General features: G+C 39.9%; 1 protein-coding gene across 5 annotated transcripts in view; it reads left to right on the top strand.

Annotated features, from left to right (window-relative positions):
• The window catches only part of UTRN (utrophin), a 565,558-nt gene that overhangs the window by 115,814 nt on the left and 424,234 nt on the right, over positions 1–25,510 (top strand). For all 5 annotated transcript variants that reach the window (XM_054021668.1, XM_054021666.1, XM_054021667.1 and 2 more), the window contains 11 exons: positions 930–1,022; positions 1,779–1,856; positions 7,575–7,667; positions 8,594–8,766; positions 10,740–10,855; positions 12,133–12,296; positions 12,894–13,094; positions 14,753–14,934; positions 15,668–15,818; positions 20,250–20,369; positions 21,456–21,557. In XM_054021668.1, the coding sequence (XP_053877643.1) occupies positions 930–1,022; positions 1,779–1,856; positions 7,575–7,667; positions 8,594–8,766; positions 10,740–10,855; positions 12,133–12,296; positions 12,894–13,094; positions 14,753–14,934; positions 15,668–15,818; positions 20,250–20,369; positions 21,456–21,557 (1,473 nt within the window). The remainder of the gene's footprint in view (positions 1–929; positions 1,023–1,778; positions 1,857–7,574; positions 7,668–8,593; positions 8,767–10,739; positions 10,856–12,132; positions 12,297–12,893; positions 13,095–14,752; positions 14,935–15,667; positions 15,819–20,249; positions 20,370–21,455; positions 21,558–25,510) is intronic.

Here is a 25,510-nt window from a genome sequence, read left to right as displayed (position 1 = left end):
ACTCAACTGCGTATCACACAGCCAGTAGATGACTGTAACCCACTAATCTGGCCACTGGCTGCCTGTGTTTTTTCCAGTTCCATTTCCATTTCCATAGAATCTGAGATTGGATCCATGGATAATAAGACTAAAGGAAGGTATAGGAAAAGTTTGATATTACCATTCTGCTATGTAACTTACACCAATTATGGGCCCATTTCAATAGAAATGGTTACTGTGAGTCTGTAGTTGAGCTTGGGCAATTCTGTTCCTGTACTTTTTTCCATGAAAATGAATACATGGCTGGGGAAAATAAGGGAGCAATTTCAAAATATTAATGGAAATCTCAATTTCTGCATGTTCTAGTCCACTAATCTGGACAGAAGTGGTGTTGTTCCTTCCTAAGGACTCAATTCAAAGCCCATTGAAGACAACAGTAAGACTTCCAGTGACTTCAGTGAGCTTTAGATCAGCCCCAGAATGAAAAGCATCACCACGAAGAGAATTTAGCCAAGAATCTTGTTGAGAATCTGTTTCACTCTCTCCTTTAACGTGTCCATAATCTTGGTTCTGCCGTAGGTATAGCCAGAACAGAACATTCCTTCTCAAAGAAATCGCCAAAAGTATAGCATGTGTCCCTTTGCCCCTCTACCCCCCCCCGGGACATTGAAGCACCTACATTAAAGTTAGGAGGAGCTGGAGGTGCTCTGAGAGTATTGATATTAGGCTGTTGTTGATTTACAGTGAAGGAGAAAGCAAAAAGGTAAGGAAAGAATTTTCATCTGTGGAGGATGGTCACAACTCAGAATTGTGGGACTCTTCTTTTTTTCTTTATTACAATAACCATGAATTGAAAATACGATGCAAAATTAAAATTTCTCTAATTTTAAAGAGGCTTTTGTTGCTGAAATAAACCCTCATTTTGTTTCCATTTTATTTTTTTCCTGTAGAGTCGGAAGCCACCAATTAAGGATATGTTCACAGAGCTCAAGGATGGAAGGAAGCTCTTGGATCTTCTAGAAGGGCTCACAGGAAATCCATTGGTAAGAAAAGTATTAATTAGTGATTGTAAAGGAAGCTAATCATCTGACCTCTGCTTGCTAAATACAGACATCCCCCCACATGTAGTGCATGTAACTTTGGGCCTGATCTAAAGCCCATTGATGTTGTAAGGCATCACAAAAGGGAGTGCTTTGATACCCATTTGTGGCACTACACATTAAGCTTTATGATCCTGCAATTGGATCCTCGCACCAGTAGCCCCACAGGCCTTGAATTTTAAGTTCTCTCTGCCCCTACCCAAAGTAGGGTGTGAAAAAAAAGAGGAAGTGCGGCCTATCCCCAGTGCTTAAGGCCTCATTTGTCTTCTGGGTGCCAAAACAACAAATTGCCTCTTGTTCCTTTCCAGGAGCCAATAACCCCAGCTGCTCTGTCAAACTTCCAAAAGATTCACCTTTCCCCTTGGGAACTTCCACAAGGCAGTTACGTTGCCACTACAAAATTCTGCAGCACACTGAAAATTTAAAAATTGTGAAGTTTGTGTAAAATAAATTTGAAACAGTCTGAAATTGAGGTTTGTTTCAACATATAAGAAATATTGTATTGTGTGTTACTCTTTTACATAGTTAATTCAGTAAAAAAACCTCTTTAATTTCTGTAGTTTTCCTTATTTTTCTGTTTTTCTTTATAAAAATAACATTATAAAATGACAAATTTCCTGTTTTTCTGTTTGTTTTGTTTTCAACTGTCGTCAAGTGTTTTGACATGAACAAAATGTAACTTTGTATTTTTATTTTTAGCCCAAAGAACGTGGTTCCACAAGAGTACATGCCCTAAATAATGTCAACAGAGTACTGCAAGTTTTACATCAGAACAGTGTAAGCTTATATTGTTACTTAAAATATTTTTTGGGGTCAGTTTGGTTTACTAAGTCTTCTAAGATAAGTGGCTTGGAATTGCAGATCATAAACCTACTGCACACAGCAAATAAAAATGCCAGCAGACAGTGAAAACTATGAGCAATTCATGTGGTCAGTGTTTTCAGCTGTCTCATGTTCTTGTGAAATAATTACATGCAAGCAATATGTTACCAAAATGATATAGTTTTGGATGAGATTTTGATGAAGAGTAACTGAATGCTTTGGTTATAGGCATTTGTTCTCTGCGTGGGTTAATCTGTTCGGCATTTTCACCTCTCGTTATTTGCCACTTGTAAGTCACTATCACTTCTAGTCGATGTATGTTATTAAATAATATTGATTTAATCTAATATAGTTTCTTAAATGCACTCATGATAGTAGTATTTGAGCACTACTTCACCAGACCTTTGGCATATAAGCCATATATGGCTCCTTTAGAAATCTCTATGATTCAGCCAGTAGAAGTGTTCTGAAGAGTAGTTTGATCAGTCCTCAATTGGTCTAATGCCATCAGGCCTTAGAAAGAACACATGGTAGATATTATTATTTAAAATTAAAAATACAATATATTTAAATTTAAGCATATGCTTGAATGTTCGTGGGATTGGAGCCTTTGATTGTTAATTCTCTGGAGCAGGGTGTATGTTTCTATAATTTGTGCAGTTCCTAGCACAGTTCAGCTCTGCTCTTTTCATTGCTGCAATACATACAATACTTTTAGATAGTAATTTTAGAAAACATCTGTTAAAACATTTGTTGCAAAACTTCCTAACTCAACAAACCAAAGGATAAATAGAAGGCTCCTCAGATGAAGATGCAGCAGGAATCTATATATATTCCTTTAGGGCAGAGATTCTCAGGCTTGAGGGGGGTGTCAAACTTTTGGGGGGGTGGGGGAGGGGAGCACAGCAAGCCTTCCAGTAAATCAGTACTTACAGTAAAAAGGGTAGAGGAGGGCAAGTGCCAAGTCGCAATGCCACTCATGATGGAGTGTATAGGCCAAATTTGAGTGAGTGTCATTGTGACCTTATGCGTGGGGTTGCAGTACCACTCACTCACATTTGGTCTGGAGGGTCAAATTTTAGAGGCATTGTGACCCTGTGCACCAGGTTGCAATGCCACCCACTCAGATTTTTTTGGTTGGGGTCTTCAAGTTTACAAAACCCCAAAAACCTCCTAAGTGGGCCTTGATTTGGAAAAGGTTGAGAACCCCTGCTTTAAGGCCTGACCCAAAGTGCCCATTTGGAGTCTTTTCATTGACTACATGAGTTTTGGTTCAGGTCTTTAATGAGTTGTCCCAGGCTTTTAAATCTTCAGTAGCTGATCAAAAATGAACAGTACAGCTTTAAGGAAATTTTTTTTTTTTTTTAATTTTTGACAACTGTACATTATATTGTAATCTTCTAGTGAAGCAATTGTATTTTTTTCTTCACAGAACAGTTTCATAAGCATACTTTTTTTTCTAATCAGAATTGCTGTTTTGCATGTGGCAGGATTGAAATAATTCAGGAATAACAGTCAGCTTCAGTGTGTTTCACTACAGTGTGTCTGAGTTTATTGTAATTATGTTCCAGTGTATTTATATACTGCTGATCAAACGATGTTGTGAAACTGCTGTATATTACTGAGCACTTTCCCCTTTTGTATTGCTGGACTAAAATCCTATTACTAGGAAGTGACTTGAAGCAAGCAAGGATTTATTCTTCTCTGACATACTGTGCACACACTTATTTGCTTTTCTAAGGATAAGTAATGAGCCTTTCTAGCCTGCAATTAATTTGGTTTATTTTATGAAGGTAATGGGATTGAGTTAAACTACTGAGTGATTTATTGGTTCTTCCTTGACCTGCCAAGATCTGTAGTTTTGGAAATGTGCAGATAGCATTAGTCTGCTGATTGCTATGAAGATTCTGCACATGGTTTACACCAGGTGCTCAGAAATATTAAAAAAAATTTTTAAGATAAAGGAGGAAGAAGTGCTATTGAATGTGATTACTTCCCTTTTACGTGGGAGCTTAGGGGCTATAAAATATCAATAACTTTTGAAAGAATTAGTATTGAGCATTTAAAAAATATGTTCTAAGGAACAAGTGAGTATTAGGTGTCAAAATTTACAGTGATTGCTGTGACGTCCGTTCACTTATGTGAGCATAATAGTTTAGATTATGATGATTTAAAAAAAAGCTATTTGAAGATCAGAACATGGAGTGGTTTTCATAAAGTGTAGTTACAGGGTTGGATGTAGGATGTGGTACAGATACAGAGAAGATATAGAAAGAGTTGCCTATAATCACACAGGTTCCAAAACCATAAGCATTTCTGTTACGTGTTCTCAGGGCCTTTCCTTCTCCACTCAGATTAAATCACACCTTTTTCAAAATAATTGTCAGCAGACTGCACTTGGAGTACTTCCGTTATAATATGTTTGCATTCTACTTTTCTTTCCAATGTTATGGTTAAATGATCTGTGTTGGTGACTATTTTCTCTCTCCCCCTGTGTAACTTTTGTGAGTCTTGAGGGAGCATATGCCCAGCATTTACAGACTGGGCCATAAGAAGATTCTGTATGTTTTAATATAGAGATTGGAAGAGGATCCTTTCCCATCCCATTGCCTTTCTCACTGTTTCTCCAAAAACATGAGTTTCTGCTGCTTTAAAATGTGTGTCTACGTGAAAAGTGACTCAGGATTGTGGGGTTCCATGTCTGCCCCAGTGATTCCATGTCAGTTTCATTCTTCTAACAAATAAAAAGATCGGTTGAAAAGGTGACACTCGGCACTAGTTGAATTCAGTGGAGTTACACCGACAGACTGCAGAATCTTTATTATTGGTGATTATTCAGAGATTGCAAGGACAGAAGGGACTATTCTGATAATTTAGTCTGACCTCCTGTGTAACATAGGCCATAGAGCTTCTCCAAAATAATTCCTAGAACATATCTTTTAGGAAAACATCCATTCTTGATTTAAAAATTGCCAGTGATGGAGAATCTGTCATGGCCCTTAGTAAATTGTTCCAATGATTAATTACCCCCACCTTTAAAAATGTACACCTTATTTCCATCCTGAATTTGTCTAGCTTCAACTTTCAGCCATTGGATTGGGTTATATCTTTCTCTGGTAGATTGAAGAGCCCATTATCAAATTTGTTTCCCAAATAGGTAGTTATACGCTGTAATCAAATCACCCCTTTAACCTTCTCTTTATTAAGATAAATAGATTGAGCTCCTTGAGTCTGTCACTATAAATCATGTTCTCTAATCCTTTAATCATTGGCATAAATTATATTACCCTCCAGCACATGTCACTTAACTTGAAGTCCCGTCCCACATGTTCACGCAGCTTTTTATTCCCTACACATTATAGATAGGAGCATAAGGAGCTGGTTCCCTAGTGTGATTTATAGCAGACACCAACTAGTACCCCATCTTATCATAGAAGATTAGGGTTGGAAGAGACCTCAGGAGGTCATCTAGAACAACTACCTGCTCAAAGCAGGACAAAACACCAACTAAATCATCCCAGCCAGGGCTTTGTCAAGCTGGGCCTTGAAAACCTCTAAGGATGGCGATTCTACCACCTCCCTAGGTAACCCATTCCAGTGCTTCATCACCCTCCTAGTGAAATAGTGTTTCCTAATATCCAACCTAAACCTCCCCCACTGCAACTTGAGACCATTACTTCTTGTTCTGTCATCTGCCACGACTGAGAACAGCTGAACTCCATCCTCTTTGGAACCTTCCTTCAGGTATTTGAAGACTGCTGTCAAATCCCCTCCTCATTCTTCTCTTCTGCAGACTAAACAAGCCCAGTTCCCTCAGCCTCTCCTCATAAGTCATGTGCCCCAGCCCCCTGATCATGTTTGTTGCCCTCTGCTGGGCTCTCTCCAATTTGTCCACATCCTTTCTGTAGTGGGGGCACCAGAACTGGAAGCAATATTCCAGATGTGGCCTATAATAATCACTTCCCTCGATCTGCTGGCAATGCTCCTACTAATGCAGCTCAGTATGCCGTTAGCCTTCTTGGCAACAAGGGCACACGGCTGACTCATACCCAGCTTCTTATCCACTGTAATCCCCAGGTCCTTTTCTGCAGAACTGCTGCTTAGCCAGTCGGTCCCCAGCCTGTAGCAGTGCATCGGATTCTTCCATCCTTGTCCTTGTTGAACCTCATCAGATTTCTTTTGGCCCAATCCTCCAATTTGTCTAGGTCACTCTGGACCCTATATCTACCCTCCAGTGTATCTACCTCTTCCCCCCCAGCTTTGTCATCTGCGAACTTGCTGAGGGTGCAATCCATCCCATCATCCAGATCATTAATAAAGATGTTGAACAAAACATGCTTTATCTGATGAGATGATAGGAAAGAGATTCACTGTTGTATCAGAATAACCATGTAAAGCAGAATGGAGTTTGTTTCCCTTCTCTGTTCACATTCATTCTGCCAGTTTAAGACCCCCATTCTGCATTGAGGAAAAAATTGCTGCTGCACCTGACATATATGTATATGTGCTTTATGAAGTACCTCAACCCAGCCGTAATCTGAGTTCTTCCACCGAGTGGTTGATCTTGCAGTGGATGTGGTGTTGCCTTTGGGAATAGCACCATAGTCATCTTAATTGCCTTTCTTCTATATATAGCCTCTAGATTTGCTGCTGTAGGTATGGCTATCCCATTGTCCATTTTGGATTTGGAGAGTTCGTAACACAAAACAAAAATTTCCAGTCTCTAGTTCTGGCTTCCCTACATTAGTTATCAATTCAGATTTCTTCCCATTAAGACATCTTACAGACCTCATTTATGGACTTCTTAACTTTAAAAGATTACACTACCTTAGCATTACACACAGCTTTCTAGGTCTGAGGCAGTTGGCTCTTTTCATTGCTCCATCCCTTTAGTCAACCCTCTGAGGAAAAACTGTGGAATCCGACTCACTTTTGTATTCTCATGTGAAAAAAGGAGTAAGAGCTGAGTTTGTTTCAAAAGCTTTGCGTTTCATAGTGTAAAATAGAAATGAAGAGGAGTTCAAAAGCTTCCATAAGTGATGAGGTCAAGTTAAAATAAGGGGAAATTTCAAGAAAAAAAGTAGAGCTCATTAGTGAATAAAGAAAGATGAAACCAACGTCATTTTCCCCCTTGCAGCCCCTCCTGAAAAATTAAATAACTCCTCACCAACACTCCATACATATAATTTTTGTTGAGTTGAGCCCTCATTAAATTTCTTCAGTTAAAACTAATCCAAACTGATTATCCCCTGGACTCTGATACCACATACAAAGCTTGTCATGTGTGGCTCCTGGGTCAATCTGAAAACTAAAGTTGTTTGTAATTGACACTTTCAGGGCTCTATAATGCCCTATAGTATTTAGGATTACCTCTTACCTTGCAAAACAGACCAGTTACTGCATGTTTGCCTGTGTATTGGTTGATCTTTTGTATCCCCATATATTGCTGGTCGGGATTGAACCCTTACTCTGTTGCCTATGTATTTTGCTTCTAATTGCCTTCATGACAAATTCGAGTAAATTGCTCTCTGCAAAAATCTCTGCTTGGAAATTTCCACAAAAATAAATGTATCTGTTCATGTGCTAGTGGCTGGTTGGTAGATAAGAAAATGGGAGGACACTCAAATCCTTGCTGAGAAATGTTGATTGACTTAGTTGATTTAATGTCTCCAGGTGGAATTGGTGAATATAGGAGGGACTGACATTGTTGATGGAAATCACAAACTGACGCTCGGATTACTGTGGAGTATCATCTTGCACTGGCAGGTAAGGAAGCTTTGGGGAGGTTAGGCTCTTTCCAGGAATTTCCACATTGATCTTTTTGAATTCTTACAAACCTTTCTTTGTCCTCTAGTGTGGAAAACATTGCTTCTTTTGAGTTTGTAATTGGTGTAGGCCAAAGTTTAGTTTCTGACCTCTTCTGTTGACTGAATCCCACAATGCACTTTCTAATTGTGTGTCCAGTTGTGCTCAGTTAATTGGTTCTGTTCCTATTGTTACCACACAGAAACATTTTAAATGAAGACTAAAGAATTACATTTTTATTCTTTTCACAAGCTTTCTGTACATATCTATTTGCAAGGTATTTTTAAAGTGTTCTAGCAGAATGGCCATGATACTGTAATTGTGGCCTGGTTTTAGTGTCTTACCAAAGTACCTCCACTGACTTTAAGGCAGTTACTCATGATTTACACCAACATGAATGAGAGGAGAATTGGATACTTTGGGAGGGACTTTAGCCCCTGCTTAGGCATCATATAAAAGCAGCAAATGGCATGCAAGAGGCTCAGGAGAATTCCCCTTGTGGAATGATTGCCCCCCTACAAGGCCCAGTATAGGGGGACATGCTTGGGGTAGAACCAAGGACAGGAGGAGGCAGAGCCATAGTGTATGCCCTGTCATGCAAGCCTGGGCAGCACTGGGGATGCTGTTGTAATTTAGCAGTCCTGGAATGTTACACTAGGGTCCCATTCTGCCCACACAGCTGCCCTTGATCAGGAGGGTGCAAAGTGCCTTAAAGGCTCCCTTCCTCAGCTGCACTGTCTGCAGCCGACCTGTTGTGTTTAGCGAAAACAGTGTTTTGAACTCCGATACCAGTTGGTGCAACAACTCAGCTTAAATGCTGGTTTGGCAGATCAACAGTTAACACACATGTAAAATTGTAGCTGTTACTGATTATTTGCTTTCTGCAGGTGAAAGATGTCATGAAGGACATAATGTCAAACTTGCAGCAGACAAACAGTGAGAAAATCCTACTGAGCTGGGTTCGGCAATCCACAAGGCCTTACAGTCAGGTCAATGTTCTGAACTTTACCACAAGCTGGATCGATGGGCTGGCCTTTAATGCTGTGATCCACAGACACAAGTAAGTGACGTATTAGATTGTTAGACAGCTGCACAATTAAGCAGCTTTTTGCCTCTGCATCTTGGAGTGTTCAACAGCTTTTGAACTGTTTAAATGATTCGCTGGCGGTGGGTTTTTGGGATTTCTTTTTTGTTGTTGATGTGATTACATTAACAATGGAGGGAAATTTGCCACTCCAGCACTTACTTGCAGAGGGCAAAGCCAGGGCTACATTGTAACTCCCACTATTCCTTTGCTCGCTTTTCAATTACCAAAATATAAAAATACTTGAGATTGTTTTAAATTGCAGTTGACATGCATTAACTACAAAGTAAGCTGACTACGTCTTTACAGAGAGGATATCTTGGCTGTTAGACCATCTTGCTCCTTTCCCCCCAAACTGAAAACACTTGAAAAAAAGGCTCCAATCCAGCTTGTTTTTTGTAGCATCTCTAGTGAGTAGATAAAGGAACACTTTGAAACAAATCAACAAGTAATACAGGCACCATGGCTCCCTCTTAGTTTTGAATAAGTGTGATTTGAGACACAAAGTAATTATTCTCACAAAGTTGGCATACATTACTTAACAGAAGAATCAAAGGATAATACAATTCTTTGTTTTTATAGTGTGGTGTTTTTCTCTTCCTTGGCCCTTTTTCTAAGAGGTATTGTTTAAGCTGCTCTTGGCAAAGATCACATATTCTTTGTTTTGGGAGGTGTGTTTGGTAGTCTGTAGATCTAATCATTACTAATTTAAAAAAATGAGTTTCATCAGATATTTCTGCTTTTGGTCAGTTCAGTGTAATTTTAAATTTCATAAATGTTTCTGGATCCATCATTTCCCAGAATGGGCTATTCCACAGTATAATTTATAATTATTCATTTAAAATTTATAGTTCTAGCACCTGGGGGCCAACCAGAACACAGCTCCACTGTGCCAGGTGCTATACAGACCTATAGAAAATGACAGTCCTTGCCTCAGCGATCTTCTAATCCAAAACACAAGACATAACATTTGGATGTGATGAGCAAACAGGTTAGGATCAGGTTCAGGGGAGACAGGGTAACAAAAATAATAGGTGGTGTGAAATTCTTATCATCAAAAACTGCAGCTTTCTAGCTGCCTAATGGATGGTGTGGGTGTAGGTGTTTTTTTTAAACCCCCACACACTAGCCATTAGGCAGCTAGGAATATTTTATTTTAAATATTCCTTCTCTTTTTACTTTATTCCATTACACGTAGGGGTATCATTTTGTAAATCCTTTCTAACCCTTCTTGTTTAACCCTTCAAATATTTGTAGTCAATTATTAAAATACTATTAGTTGCAACTTATCCTATTTATGTTAATGTTAGAACTTTTTAACCTATTCCAACATGTCAGAACCTTTAACTCCCTATTCAGTCTTGTACCCCAGCTCTATATTCATTCCAGTTGCATGCAAGTACCTACCCAATCCCTCCTCCACCAAGTTTTAGAAATCTTACAAATAGCCATTTTTTTCATGACTTCTGTATTTAAAAAAATGGCAAATGATTATTCATGTCTCTGTGATGTTTGCAGTTCAAACACTGCATCACTGTGCTAATCATAGTGCTCTGAACTTGGAAGCAGAATGACTAGAAAGAAAAGTGAAACTGACTTTTTTTCCCTTCATTATCCAAACTGAGTGCAATACAAAAAGTAAATACTCAGCAGTAATGTTGAAAAATAAATATTTTAATAATAGATTTGTACATTTTTAAAGTTGACTATATCTCTTCAAATGTTACTACAAAAATAGTAGTTGTAGCATATATTATGTGGCATGGCATGAGACTATAACTGCAATCATATAGATATAAAGTTAGTGAGTCAAATATGTTCAGCATTTTGTTAGTATTGGTGTGCACATACTATAGTTTTCTGCTTGGAATCTCAGTTACACTTTTTAAAATCTGTAATTTCATTGTAACACTATCTGATGTGTGATTTTGTTTTCCTTATTCTTTCAGACCTGAGCTCTTCAGCTGGGATAAAGTTACTAAGTTGACCCCAACTGAGAGACTAGAACATGCTTTCACCATAGCCAAAAAACACCTGGGAATAGAAAAATTGTTAGATCCTGAAGGTAAAATGTTTGTTTTTTCTCTTGATTATAAATTCATTTTTGAGATAAGTGTTCAGAATTTACTTCCATTTACTTTTAATGTAAATACAACTGGAAAACAACTGGACTGTAACTTCTTGTTATCTTCGGCTATTGTCTTTGAAGAGATCTACTTATTAAAGGTGTGTGTGTGTAAAAGTGACATCTGTCTTCACTGATTTTTTTAATTTAAAATTAAGTGATGCAACAAATGATGATCCTTGGTTAAGGAAGAGAAAGAAGCAAAAACTGGTTAGCAATCTTTTTTTTTTTTTTTTTTAAATGAAGTATGAGTTGATTATAATTGTACATGTCAAAAAGTGTAGGAGTTAAAACTATAAATAATGAAGCATTTTTCAGGCTGATGTAAAATGTTAAATACCATATTCTGGGTAGTTCTTCTCATACACAAACCTGCTTTGCTTTCTATGCCCACTGAACAGCAGTAGCCACTTATTAACTGCTTAAGTACTTCACCTGTGGGAGCACTTGCCAGCAAGTTTCTATGACTTCTGTTGAGCCCCCTCCCCTCTGAGTGGACTCTGGGCTTCCCAAAGGTATGTCCTTCATAATAGATCAGCAGATGGCCTCTACTGCATTAGGTGATCAGTCCTAGAGGTGCAGGTACAACAATAAGATTCAGTCTAGAGAAAGCTTTTAAAACCCATCACCCAGTGTAGCTGTCACAAGCGAGGATAATGGGGCCTGACTCTCCATTGGGAAAGGACTGGACTGTACAGTTTTGGTGCAGCTCTGAGGAAACTGATATGTTCATTTACAAGATTTGGTAGCTTCTGCTGCTGTCTATACTGCATAGGGACTGACAGAAGGTGGACTTTCCGTTTTTGTTCTCTGCTCAGCTTTTGTAAACACTGAGTTTCCCAAGACTTTCCAAACTAAAATCCTTGATTTCAGGAGCCTCTTTGCTCTGAAGAGTTAAGGATCAGCTTTAAAACATGAAGTTAAAACTTGGGGCAGAATCTCTCCAACCTCTTACCAGAAATATTCTAGCATTCCAAGAAGCAAAGGGGGTTGTTCCATTATTATTAATTATTTGCATTTTCCATTGCTGGTGCTGCTCTGATCTATTAACCATTCCAAATGCATTGGGGAAGGAAGGCCTGACCTTTTGGCATAAAACTTTTTGATAATATTTGAGACCCCTGACCCTTTCTGGTATACAGACCACACTGTAGCTATCTAGGAGGTTTTCTAGAAAAGCAGTCTCAAACTTCATTTCTTTTAAATTTCCTGTGTAGATGTTGCTGTACAGCTGCCTGACAAGAAATCTATCATCATGTATTTGACCTCTTTGTTTGAGGTCCTTCCTCAGCAAGTCACCATGGAAGACATCCGCGAGGTGGAGACTCTTCCAAGGAGATACAAAAAGGAATGTGAAGAAGGAGCATTTAATGTACAACAAGTACGTTTCTGTCCATCCAGGTTTGGAAGCCTCTTGGCTATAATTTCCACCTGTTTAAGTATACTGGTAGCCCTCTCCACCCCCTGCAAAATCCATGGGAGGATACTAAAATCACACCCTGACAATCCTCTTCCTGGTTTCAGACTCTTTAAGCTTCCTGCTTCTGCCCATCTTTCTCATTCATCTTGGTGTGCTGGACAGGCTGGCTCCTGATCCTGAATTGAATTTGCGTTGGGAGAGTTTTTGTTCTTCTGTGGTATTCCTCCGCTCTACTTCAGCGTCACTTGCTGACTTAATTTAATAAACACTACTGAGGGTGATTTTATTTCTTAGCAATGACCTCTAGATTCTATATTCGCCAGGGGGGGAGGGGAAGAAGGAAGGAAAATAATCAGATCATAATCAGATCTGACAGTTGTCCCCTCTAGTCTACAAAGTAACCAACTATCATATTTTAATATGTTAAAAGTTGGCATAACAGACACATTGTCACATCACTGAAGTACTCAAGGGATCTTAAACAATCCGTTTGGTGCCAGTTACAGAAACAACATCTCTGCGTTTCTAAGAAATGTTACGTTCCTCTTTGCTATGTAGAGTGCAACACCTGACGAGGAGCATGAAGGTTCTAGAGCAGAAACCCCTAGCACTGTGACTGAGGTGGATATGGATTTGGACAGCTACCAAGAAGCTCTGGAAGAGGTCCTCACGTGGTTGCTTTCAGCTGAAGATACATATCAGCAGGATAACATATCTGGTGATGTTGAAGAAGTCAAGGAGCAATTTGCTACCCATGAAGTAAGTTTGTGTTGGCAGATCTTTTTCCAGCCTGTTCTTAAAATGGTTAGTTCTTGATACTATAAAAACATCATTCTGTTTCATTTGTGTTGCTTTTGCTAAATGTATACTGAAAGTTTGTAGGATATTTTAAGGCTTGTGACGTTTGCATCATGCTTCGTTTTGCACATTAGATTTTGAGTTTTAACTGTTTGGGGTTTTTTGTTTTTTGTTTTTTTTTTTAATAAGAGAAATAATTGATTATTAGAATGTTACTGTTAGTGCACAATTTGTCCTCATTTCTCAACTTCTACATTGTTTGATGGGAATTTTATAGACTTTATCATGATTTATGGGCCAGATCCAATGATGCTATGCTGATGTACACCAGTGGAGGAGCTGGTCCTGTTATTTCCCAATTTATTAGTGGGAGGTTTCTGGTTGTAAGTGTAATGTTGCTAAAGCTGTAGGTGCTAGAGTTGGAAAAATTCTGATTGATACTTTAATCTGTCTTTCTGTCAGTGTAAAATATACAATCATATTTAATCCGAAAATAGAGCTACTTTCACAATAGTTGTCCTTCTCCATGTGTAGGAGCTGTATGACCATAGGTAGAGAAGAGAAAAGACCCCTCCCATGTGCACATTTTTGGACTTTTTGTTAAAAAAACAAATAATTTTTATTTCCATAGTTGAAAACATATCTGTTTTCTTTTTGGTTTTCAGTGTTTCCAATTTATGTTTCTTAGTGCACTTAGGGCCTTCCTTCCCCTCCACACAGCTCCTATTGACCGGGAACGGGGAACCGGGAAGCGGCCAATGGGAGCTTTGAGGGAGGTATCTGGAGGAGTGGCAAGTAGTGTGCGGAGCCTTGCGTCCCCCTCCCCCAGGGGCCGCAGGGTCATGGTTCCAGCTATTTCCCAGAGCGGGGCCGCCAGCCGGCCCTGGCCCCGGTGTGCGCCACTGCCACCCTGGAGCCCGAAGCCCTCCTGCACCCTACCCCCCAACTCCCTGTCCTGAGCCCCCTGCTGTACCCCACACCCAACCCCCTGCCCTGACCCCCCTGCTGCATCCCACACTCCTGCACCTCAATCCTCTGCCCCGAGCCCCCTGCCTGCACCCCAACCCCTGCCCTGAGCCCTCTGCCACATCCCACACTCCTTCTGCACCCCAACCCCCTGCCCTGATCCCCCTGCTGCATCCCACACTCCTTCTGCACCTCAGTCCCCTGCCCCGAGCCCCCTGCCACATCCCACACCCCTCCTGCACCCTAACTCGCTGCCCTGAGACCCCACCAGACCCCTTATGCACCCTCTGGGGGCAGGGAGGGGGCAGAGTTGGGGTGGGGACTTCAGGGAAGGGGTTGAATGGGGGCAGGGAAGGGGTGGGAAGAGGCGGAGCCTCATGGAAGGGGTGGAGTGGGGGCAGGGCCGGGGGCAGTGAGGGGGTGTGTGTCAGTGATGCGGCCCTCGGGCCAATGAACTAAACCTCATGTGGCCCTCGTGGTCATTTGAGTTTGAGACCCCTGGGTTAAAGTCTGCTGTGCTTGTGCTTTTGATGATGCCAGCTTTTTTCTGCAGCACTGTGGTTTGAACATTATCAGTTTACTAAGACTATTACAAATTCATAAACTCCTGATGGCAGCTCACAAATCAAGATGGTTCATTGTACCTTTTCCAGGCTTTTATGATGGAGCTGACTGCGCACCAGAGTAGTGTGGGTAGTGTACTGCAGGCTGGGAACCAATTGATAGCACAGGGCAATCTATCAGAGGAAGAGGAGAATGAGATCCAGGAACAAATGAAACTGCTAAACTCTCGATGGGAAGCTCTCAGAGTGGACAGCATGGACAGGCAAGCTCGGTGAGTTGTGCTCTAAAACTTCTTTTATAGCTGGAGAACTAGTTAATGGAAATCTGTGTCTTTAGCCTGATTTTGAGGCCTAATATCAGATTTTTCAGCATGAACTTGTCATTTTGTAGCATTAAATTCGTCCTGTTTGTGGCTCAGTAACCCATCTGGAGCAAAGCAAGGAGGAGGGAAAAAAATCTGTGTTCTTGGCTACTTTAATGCAAATATTTATATCTATATAATATAGAAGGTGCCAGACTGAAAATGCAGTGTACTGCTTCTACTAATAGCAAATTGTCTTAAAATTATTGTAATAATTTAAGTTCTTAAATAAAAGCCTTCAATCTTCGTAAAGAGTGGTATTTATATAATACAAAGGACTATCTGAAGGATTTTTTCCTGTATGTTTTATTACAGTCATTTAAGGGAGAAACTGCATTTCATTGCTGCTCTTGACATTGTCGTTGTTAAGAAGGAACATTTGATGCAAGAAACAATTAAGCTGTTAGAAATTGTGAGCGTATTTCTATGTATGCTGGTGGCATATTTCACTAACTTTTGAGGAGTAAACAAGATATTTAACTGTTTTCTTTAGTTTAGAATTAAATGCAGAACAATTTATTTAGACCATAAATGGCTTAGATATGGCTATATGGCTTTCCTCTTATTTATAACTAGATCTTATGCTTTTTACTTGCAAAAGGCTTTCTGGAATTATTCTGCTTTTGTGTTCTCTCATGTGCAGCCTGCATGATGTGTTGATGGAACTGCAGAAGAAGCAATTGCAGCAGTTGTCTGACTGGCTGACTGTCACAGAAGAGCGCATTCAAAAGATGGAATCTCAGGCCTTAGCTGAAGATTTAGAGTCACTTCAAAAACAGATGGAAGTACATAAAGTAAATGCTTTTTGCCTGTTCTGTAATACACATGATATGGGAAAAAATACTCAGATGCTCTAATAACTTAGTGACTGCTACAATGGAGAAACTCAGTTGTGGCAGCCACGTCATGGTCCTCCTTTTTTTAAGGCAAGATTCAGATCTGGTTGTACACTGAGGGGACATGCTTGATAATTTTGATGTGGTAGGCGATGGTAATGGAAACGAAGAGACTGGACAGTTTTGAAAGCACTTTGTTTACTAACTGAGTAAAGCACCTTTAGTGGAAGTTGCATTGTGACGGGTTGGATCGCATTGGGAACTGCCAACTGATGTGCCAAGACTACTACTGCCCCTGCTTTCCTGTCCTGGCACCTTAAGACTCCAGCACCCTGTCTTGTTGCGCCAGACACACCAGTCTGCTCCAACACAGACCAAGGGTCTGAACCACGTGCCCCAAAGCTGCAAACTTAACCTGAGAGCAGTTTACAGAAGTGTTCTTGTCTTTAACACTCAGATGCCCAACTCTCAGTGGGGTCTGAACCCAAATAAATCCATTTTACCATGTATAAAGCTTATACCAGGTAAACTCAAATTGTTCGCCCTCTACAACGCCGATAGAGAGAGAGATGCACAGCTGTTTACCCCCCCCCCCCCACGGTATTAATGCATACTCTGGGTTAATTAATAAGTAAAAAGTTATTTTATTAAATACAGAAAGTAGGATTTAAGTGGTTCCAAGTAGTAACAGACAGAACAAAGTGAATTATCAAGTAAAATAAAATAAAACACGTGAGTCTAAGCTTATTGCAGTAATAAAACTGAATACAGATAAAACCTCACCAGTTCCAGTAAGCTTCCTTTTACAGACTAGTCTCCTGCTAGTCTGGGTCCAGCAATCACTCTCACCCCCTGTAGTTACTGTCCTTTGTTTCAGTTTCTTTCAGGTATCCTTGGGGGGGGGGGGGGGAGAGGCTGTCCCTTTAGCCAGCTGAAGACAAAATGGAGGGGTCTCCCAGGGGTTTAAATAAACTTTCTCTTGTGGGTGGAGACCCCCTCCCCTCCCCTCTCCTATGCAAAGTCCAGCTCCAAGATGGAGTTTTGGAGTCACATGGGCTAGCCACATGTCCATGCATGACTCAGTTTTTATCAGCCAAGCCACATTTCTGGGAAAACTCCAATGTGGATTGGCGTCTTTGAGTTCATTGTTGGCTTATGTGGTTCTTGATTGGGCATTTAATTTGCACATTCCTTTTTCAGTATTCCAATATTCCTAACTTCAAGTACAAAAATGATACATGCATACAAATAGGATTAATAGATTCAGTAGATCATAACCTTTACAGAGATTACGTAGCATATGTAGCATAAAACATATTCGAGTTATGTCATATACACGTTCATAAGCCTACTCCATAAAGCCTTATGGGGGGGGGAATGGGACAGTCACATGCATATCTTGCCTTGTTTGCTGCATAAGAAATTCTTCATTAAGTTGCCTATGTAGGGGAGGGGCTGAAAAATAACACATAATTTACCCATAATGAAGAGAAGAGTGTGCTCAAGTGCACTGTACCTCTTGCCACTTACAAAACAAACAACCCCCCCCAACCCAAAAACAAAAACAAACCAACAGCAAACCACTAAGCCAAGAAGAAATTGCTCTTTTATTTGTACAGCACTCCCCTAGTGATGTGGCTCTAAGCCAAGTTTCTGGAGCTGAGTCTTGCCTTCTGCCCCAGGTGCTTTTAGAGGGGAGAGGGCTTTTGGATGCTCATCACTCTTACAGAATTCTGTGGTAAGTGTTAAAAAGAACATTCATTCTGATGTGGCGGCAGCTTATTGACCACCTTCCCATTTCCCAGTAAGGTACCTATCTTAAGGGAAAAGGACATTAGAGATCCTATACAGACTGCCACAAGAGTAGGCTTTGCCCTTGACTCATTGGTCAAAATTTCCCCTCCCCTCACAGTTTTGTGAGTTGAGTGCAGTGTTCATTTCCTTCCTCCAGCTTGAGCAGGGGCTACATTTCAGTGGGGCTTGAGGTATATAGATTTTGAATAATAATGCGTAGCTCTTAAATAGTTGTGACGTGCCGTCTATATGATTTTATAAAAATATGATAAGTGAATATAATGTAACTGGGATATGCTTCATGCAAAAGGTCTCTTGTAAGGTATCATTACAAAGCTTATAATCGGAGTGTGATCATCCTATTTGTATAAATGTGGCACTCTTGTATCTAAAACTAGAAATATAAAATATAACTCTGAGGGCCTATTGTAATTATGCAAAGTGTGGGCCATTAATGGTGGTTTGGAATCTTGATGACTCCCATTAACTAGGACTGTTGTCTGCAGATGGCTTTGTTTTACCTGTTAGTCTTCCTGTATATGTGCATGCTGGCAAGTGCGTAATGAAGTCTTGCAGTGACATGTGATCATGTCACCTGAACTGGAATCCATCTTTAACCTGGTGCTTTTCCAGTGAGGAGGGGTGGAAACCCAGAGGGACAAAGGGTTTCCACCTTATGCAAAAGATATCTATCTATCTATCTATCTATCTATCTAGGTATTACATAACACTTATCACCAGAGTACCTCTGCCACAGAAATATAGTTTTACATTTTCTATAGCATCTTATATATAAAAATATAAAGGGGTGGAACAGAACAAAAGGGGAGAGGAGAGCCATCATGAAGAATCCCCTACCCTACCACCTGAGCTGGAACAAGAGCTGTACCAGGGGAAAGAATTGTGTCCAGGCTTGGAAGGTGTCCAGTCTGAGGGAAAAACTTACTGAAGCATCTCTGAGGGTGAGATGATCTGTATTCAGTTTGATTGGACATAGATTTGCGCATTTTATTTTATTTTGCTTGGTGACTTACCTTGTTCTGTCTGTTACTACTTGGAACCACTTAAATCCTACTTTCTGTATTTAATGAAATCACTTTTTACTTATTAATTAACTCAGAGTATGTATTAATACCTGGAGGAGCAAACAACTGTGCATATCTCTCTATCAGTGTTATAGAGGGCGAACAATTTGAGTTTACGCTGTACAAGCTTTATACAGGGTAAAACGGATTTATTTGGGTTTAGACCCCATTGAGAGTTGGGCATCTGAGTGCTAAAGATAAGCACACTTCTGTGAGCTGTTTTCAGGTAAACCTGCAGCTTTGGGGCACGTGGTTCAGACCCTAGGTCTGTGTTGGAGCAGACTGGTGTGTCTGGCTCAACAAGACAGGGTGCTGGAGTCCTGAGCTGGCAGGGAAAACAGGGATAGAAGTATTCTTGGCACATCAGGTGACTGCTCCCAAAGGGGTTTCTGTGATCCAACCCATCACAATAGTGTTCTTCATTAGTGGATCTCAGAGTAAGTTGTAGAGGACAGTATCATATCCTCATTTTGAAGACTGGGTAAATGAGGCACAGAGAGATGAAGTGACTAGCTCAAGGTCACCCAGCAGGCCAATGGCAGAGCTGGGAATAGAACCGAGGTCTCCCAAGTCCTACTCTGATGATGTCCAAGGATCCTTTGGGATAAAAGATGCTATAGAAAATGTAAAACTATATTTCTGTGGCAGAGGTACTCTGGTGATAAGTGTTATGTAATACCTAGATATTTACAATAACTGTACTTCTATGTTGCTAAATAACAGGAGTATCTCTCCTCTCCTGCTTGGTCTTTGTAGTTGTTGTGTAGTCTTTTGTCAGTATTGTCTCTGAACATAGTGTACAATATAGATCATCAAAACTGTACAGTTCGTTGTCATTATTGTTCCATCAAAACCTATTAAAAGACGTGTGCATAGCAAGTAATTTAATCTGCTGTTATACTCTAAATGTGGTACTTTATTATGTATAGCAACACATTTTATAGAAACCCTTAGCTTTCTTACATGCATTATTAGAGGTTCAGAATATCATTTGCTGTTCAGAGCCAAACAGTTGAATTTTCGGACATCCCTTTTTATTTGTTAAAGAGCACAAAGTACATTTTTTTGAAAGCTGGTAAAATCTAAATAATATAATGCTGTCCTCGGTAGTCAAAAAATCTTGCCGCGTTATAGGTGAAACCGTGTTATATTGAACTTGCTTTGATCCACTGCAGTGCGCAGCCCTGCCCCCCCCGGACACTGCTTTACTGCGTTATATCCGAATTCGTGTTATATCGGGTCGCGTTATATCGAGGTAGCAGTGTATATAACTTTTCTTATTGCCTGGTATCTTCCAGTATCTGAAATAATGTATTTTAGGTTCATTACACTTTCAGGTTGCCTTTTCCTAGTACTTAGTTACATTATAGATATGTCTCCCCTTAATAAAACATTTGCTTAATTGTTGAGACTTTAGCACTTTGCCACAGCAACAGTTTTAACTGCTATGGCCAAAAAGCTGGCATTTTACCCATATCTAGTTTCTGTAACCATTGATTTGTTCTTCCAGGGGCTGCAGAATGATCTTGAGATAGAGCAGGTTAAGGTAAACTCACTGACCCACATGGTGGTGATTGTCGATGAAAACAGTGGTGAGAGTGCCACAGCTGTCCTGGAGGAACAACTGCAGGTAAATGTTTTCTTCTGTTGTTTATTTTACTACATTACATATAAACTATGTAGGATGGCTTGGTTTTCGTACATTTGTTATCTGATAGTTAATTGTGAAGCTGCTGTAAATATAGTACCTCTTAATTGTAAACTAGCTTAATTCACAATTTTTCTCCAAGTTTAGTCACTAATGTATTTTGACACCTATGATTTGTTGTCATATGCTTTATTCCTCGGAAATAAAATATTAGAATGGAAGTATAGAAAGGTGTTTGCTGAAAAACCTGGCTCACAGGCCCAAAAATAAGAATTTAATTTGTCATTGCCTGAATACAGATACTACCACACACATCAGTTTTAATGGAATTTTAAAAATGGACACATTTTTGAGCTGTAAACAAATTATTATTAAATCATTATCTCTTGAGAGATTGTTCTTGGTTTCTTGTAACATAAAGAATTAATAAAATTGCTTAAGGTCAAATTTTCTAAAGTCCTAATTCCCATTTTTAAGAGTGCCGAAGTCACTTTGGAGGACAAATCCAGTTACAGAGGACAATTGATAGTCTGGTCGACTTGTACTCTTAAGAGACATAGACACTTTTTTGAAAATTTTACCCTTAATGCAATTTTATTTGTGGAACTATACAAAAGTAATGGGATGATTTACAGTAGAGCTTTTTTTACCTTCTCTTTTGTATAAATAATTTTGATTGAGATGTACATGTGAAATTTGGTTGTAAAGTATATTGCTGTTTGAAGAGTTGACCTTTTTATGTTCTGCCTAAATAACTTCTTGTAGTTTTAAAGTATTTCCCCCAAAATGTTCTACATTAAAAAGACTACTACTCAGCTTAAAACAAGAGATGATAAAGTGTGGGGTTTTCAAAAAGAAATTGGAATTAGGCCACCTGTTGAGGACTCTTAAAAGTTCCCTCCTTTGACTTGCTGCAAAACAATAATTGCAATTCTAGATTTGGATAATTTTTATTTTAGAAAGAGGTTATAGTGATTTAGAGAAAATAATCATGTGTTTGAATATCTGGCTTTTTATGCATTTCAGAGTGTGACTGTGAATGTTCATTAATGTTTCTTGCTGTTGTAGAGACTTGGTGAGCGTTGGACAGCAGTTTGTCATTGGACTGAGGAACAGTGGATGAAGCTGCAAGACATTCAGATACTGTGGCAGGAGTTGGTGGAAGAGCAGGTAGGAAGCTGTGCAACTATCCAAAAATTCCAATTTTACCTCATTACAATTGTAACTACCAAAAACATTTGTCAAACTGTAAAATTTTCATCTGTAAAATTATTTGCCACAAGATGCAAAATTAATCTCTTCTCCTTGGGACCTGCCAACCTGTACATGAAAGTAATATAGGAATAACTGTAGTGCATCAGACCAATGTTGTCCAGTACCCTGTCTTTACCATGCTCCTGAGGAAACTTTAAAACCCTTATAATGTACAATTATGCAATAATGTGATGTGGTAGGATGCAATACCCTGTTGGCAGCTGAATCATGAAGTAATTAAATGCCTTTGCTCTGTTGAGATCAAAAGTCCAAGTAGTAGGAACTGCCTGAAGTTTCAGAACTAAATAAAGGGGCCTGGGAACTAATAAGAAGTTGAAGATTGGAGGAAAGAGCTGTGCCTTATGAAAGAGAAGCCATTAAGTATCTCAGATTTTCAGTGAGTCAGGGTGGAAAGGGGTTGCTAGTGAGAGATGAGTGGAGCTTCATCTCCAATGCAGAGGATTGGACTGCGGCCTGGTGAAAGGGACCAGGTTGCTCTTCTTCCTCCACTTGATACAAAGGAGGATTTGGGCTATGTGACAACCCTGCAGCAGCTTGTTTTTTTTCTTGTTTTGTTTTTCTGGTGAAGGACTTCTGTGAGAGACTAACTGCTCTCAGGGAAAAAACAGCCCTGTGGAGCTGGATTTTTGTTGTCATTCTGGTTTGGGTTCCTGAGCATAGTGACCCTTTTATTCAAGCCCCTAAGGAAGAAGATTCTTAAGCCTAGGCATGAGAGCTTGCACATTTTTATCCTGTCCAATGTAGTGGTATTCATATATCATATATACTCATTCATAAGCCGAATATTTTTGGTAAAAAAGTGATGCATCAAAGAGCAGGGTCGGCATATAAACGGGTCTACACCAAAATTTGATGATTTTAAACTCTATGGAATCATTGAATTGAATATCTTATACATTGTTGTTTTGTTTACCTGGAGCATCTGCAGGCACGGAGCCCCTCATCTCCATGCCTGCAGACGCTCCAAGTATACAAAATGTCCTGACCCGCCAGCTGCTTACCCTGATGGCCGGAAGCCAAAGTTTGCCAACCCCTGAAATATAGGGTCGGCTTCTGAAAGGGTCATACAATTTTTGCTATTTTTACCTAATCATCTTGGGGGGTCGGCTTATAAACGAACGGGCTAATGAACGAGTATATACGGTATATAATCCTTTAAAAAATCCTAATTGTTTTTCCTTAGTAATATATTGTGCCAGTGTGTTCCACAGGTGAAGTGTTGTAGAAAATAAAATTTTTATCAGTTGCACGTTTTTGCATTCCAGTTTCATTTTTCTTACATTATTAAAATAAATAATCCTTACTCCTTATTCATAAGAATATCAGTGTGCATTCCCAGTCACTTTAATATAGAAGTAATTGCATCACAATGCACTTCTGAGCCTCTCATCTTGCAGAATCAATATCTGTGGAGTGTTGAGGATAATTTATCAGTTTTGGACCTCATATTCATTGGACTCTCCTTTCTTGTTAGTTAACCACGTATGCATGGGTGGCGCGTGAAACCCCCTTCGGGGAGGCTAGCCTTTCTGCCACTCCTCCCCCCATTACGGCTGGAGGAGCCGAGCTGAGCCACGGTCCACCCGCACCAGCTGTCCTGGGTTGCTGGCCGGCCAGAGGACTTGGGCAAACCAGTATACCCTGGGCCAGCCTGAGCCTGCTACTGGCCTGAGCTGAGCCCCCACCAGCTTTGCGGGAGCGGGGGAGCGAGGGAGAGGCCTCAGGGTGGAGCATGGATGGGGCCGTGGCCTGGGTTTTGGCAGGCTTACCCTCCCCATGCCTATTATACCTGCTGCCCATGAGTGCATGTTTGTCTGTGTAATGGTGAGACAGTTAAAGGATTTGTATCTGATTTATATTCAAACTGTAAAACAGTATTTAAACAGATTGTTTTATTTGGGTTAAAACCAGTAAGGAATGGAGTAAAATGGAAACTGTTGGTCATTGATCTTGAGAGCGAAGTAACAGTGAATCACTAAGTAATTGGCAGCCTGGTAATTCTAGAATCTTTCCCAAATGTGCTGTACGTGCTGCCAACATGAACAAACATACATTGTTTTCCATCTAACTAATCGATCCTATGACTAATATTTTTACAATTATGGATATAAAATAAAACAGGCAGTTTAATAGAATGAGGTACGTGCCCTATCTCAATATTTGCTGATTTAGCCATAATTTTGAGATACAAAGATGGCAATATGAGTTTAAGCCTACGTGATGTGACACTACACTTTATTTTTAACTTGCTGTGCAAGTAAACCTATTTAGGTCTTAGCATAAACAGCCATACTGGGTGCTTTCTTCAGCTGTGATGGTCAGAGCCGTTGTCTGAGAGCTAGCGCTTATTCTGTAGTTCTGTTTAATAGCAATAGTTGAGCAGTACTTTGGCAGCTTGGCATTCTTAAATAGTGGCATGAAATGCTATAAAAAATAAATATATGCTTATTCGCATATATGAAAAATAAAATCTGTTTGGGTCCTATGGATGCTGGGTGTAGAACAGTGGTACCTATCCCGTTGTAGCTAGCAGGGTTCCAGCCTGGCTTCCATGCCCGAGAGCAAATCTGTGAGCCCTGCCCGGGGCTGACGGCCACCAAGTGATGTAAGTAACACAGTGCCTACACAGACACTGCATTGCCCTAACTACATCAATCATAATGCAATGCCTCTCACGGAGGTGGAGTTAAGTTGAGATAGTGGGCAACCATCGGTAGGAACTACACTTTAGTGTAGATGCTTACAGAGCTAGGTTGACATAAACTGCCTTACGTTGACCTAACCTCTATAGTGTATACCAGGCCTGAGGTTTTTCATCTGAGAACCATGTTATAGTAATGTTTTCTATAGACTACCAGTAATCTTGGTTGTAGTTAGCATGGCTCTCCTGCTAGTGTGGACCAGGTTTCAGAAACTGGTCTCTCAAATGTCATACATATATTCTTGTATAATTAGAGAAATGTACAGTAAAATGTTATGGCAGTTTTTGTGTAGTGTAGGATTATATCTGAGTCAAGGAGATGAACAGAGGAGCCACTAATCCCATTCTAGGTCAGGGTACAGGCCCTCAACTACTCCCATGTCAAAGTAGCTTATGTTCTTCTGGTCCTTGCAGAACTGCAAGTGCAGTTCTTATCAGATGTGCATTTAGGAGGACTGCTTGCTAACCAGGAAATGGGGACAGCTTAATCAATGGAAATGAGTGCGTTTTACACAGGAGTCTCTTCATGTGCATGTATTTTACATAATGTACATGAACTGTGTGACTCTGAAAATAAAAATCCTTGAAGGTTTTTTACTGTGTATTTAAAATACAGTGAGTGTGATGATGTGGAAATGTCAGTGTTTTAGTGAAATGTCCTTTCAACTGAAAAAATAATTAAACGGTTTAAAGCAACCATTGTTTCAGTTTGAGGTACTGGCTCAGGATCAATCATCTATACTACCAAGCTTAATTGATCAGTCCCTGTTCCAGGAAAACTAAGTTAACTAGAAATTCTGAAGTTAGAATTAATTTCAAGTTCTAGGAAAATATTTGTCATTGAGAAAAATACTTTAGATCATTCAGCTGTTGTCACTTCTGCCATTTCACCAGTCAACTGGAAGAATGAGCAGAGATGCATCAGTCTTTATGACTGCCTAAAGAATCTTTGGAAGCTTAACTGCCCAGTCAGCATAATTCTTACCACTCAGGAAACAAATTAGTCATTGCCATTTATTTCTTAGCACTGTAATAATTATAATGTTTCAGTTTCCTGGGGAGAGTTATCATTGTCAGCTAAGTTAGCAGAGATTAATCATTCACATTGAAGAGCTTCTTAACTCAGCTATATAAAATGTGTTGGCTG

Source organism: Malaclemys terrapin, chromosome 3 (genome assembly GCF_027887155.1).
Source record: "Malaclemys terrapin pileata isolate rMalTer1 chromosome 3, rMalTer1.hap1, whole genome shotgun sequence".
In the NCBI taxonomy this organism is placed as follows: Eukaryota; Metazoa; Chordata; order Testudines; family Emydidae; genus Malaclemys; species Malaclemys terrapin.
The sequence above is the reverse complement of the archived record's forward strand: the minus strand, read 5'-3'. Positions and strand labels throughout refer to the sequence as shown.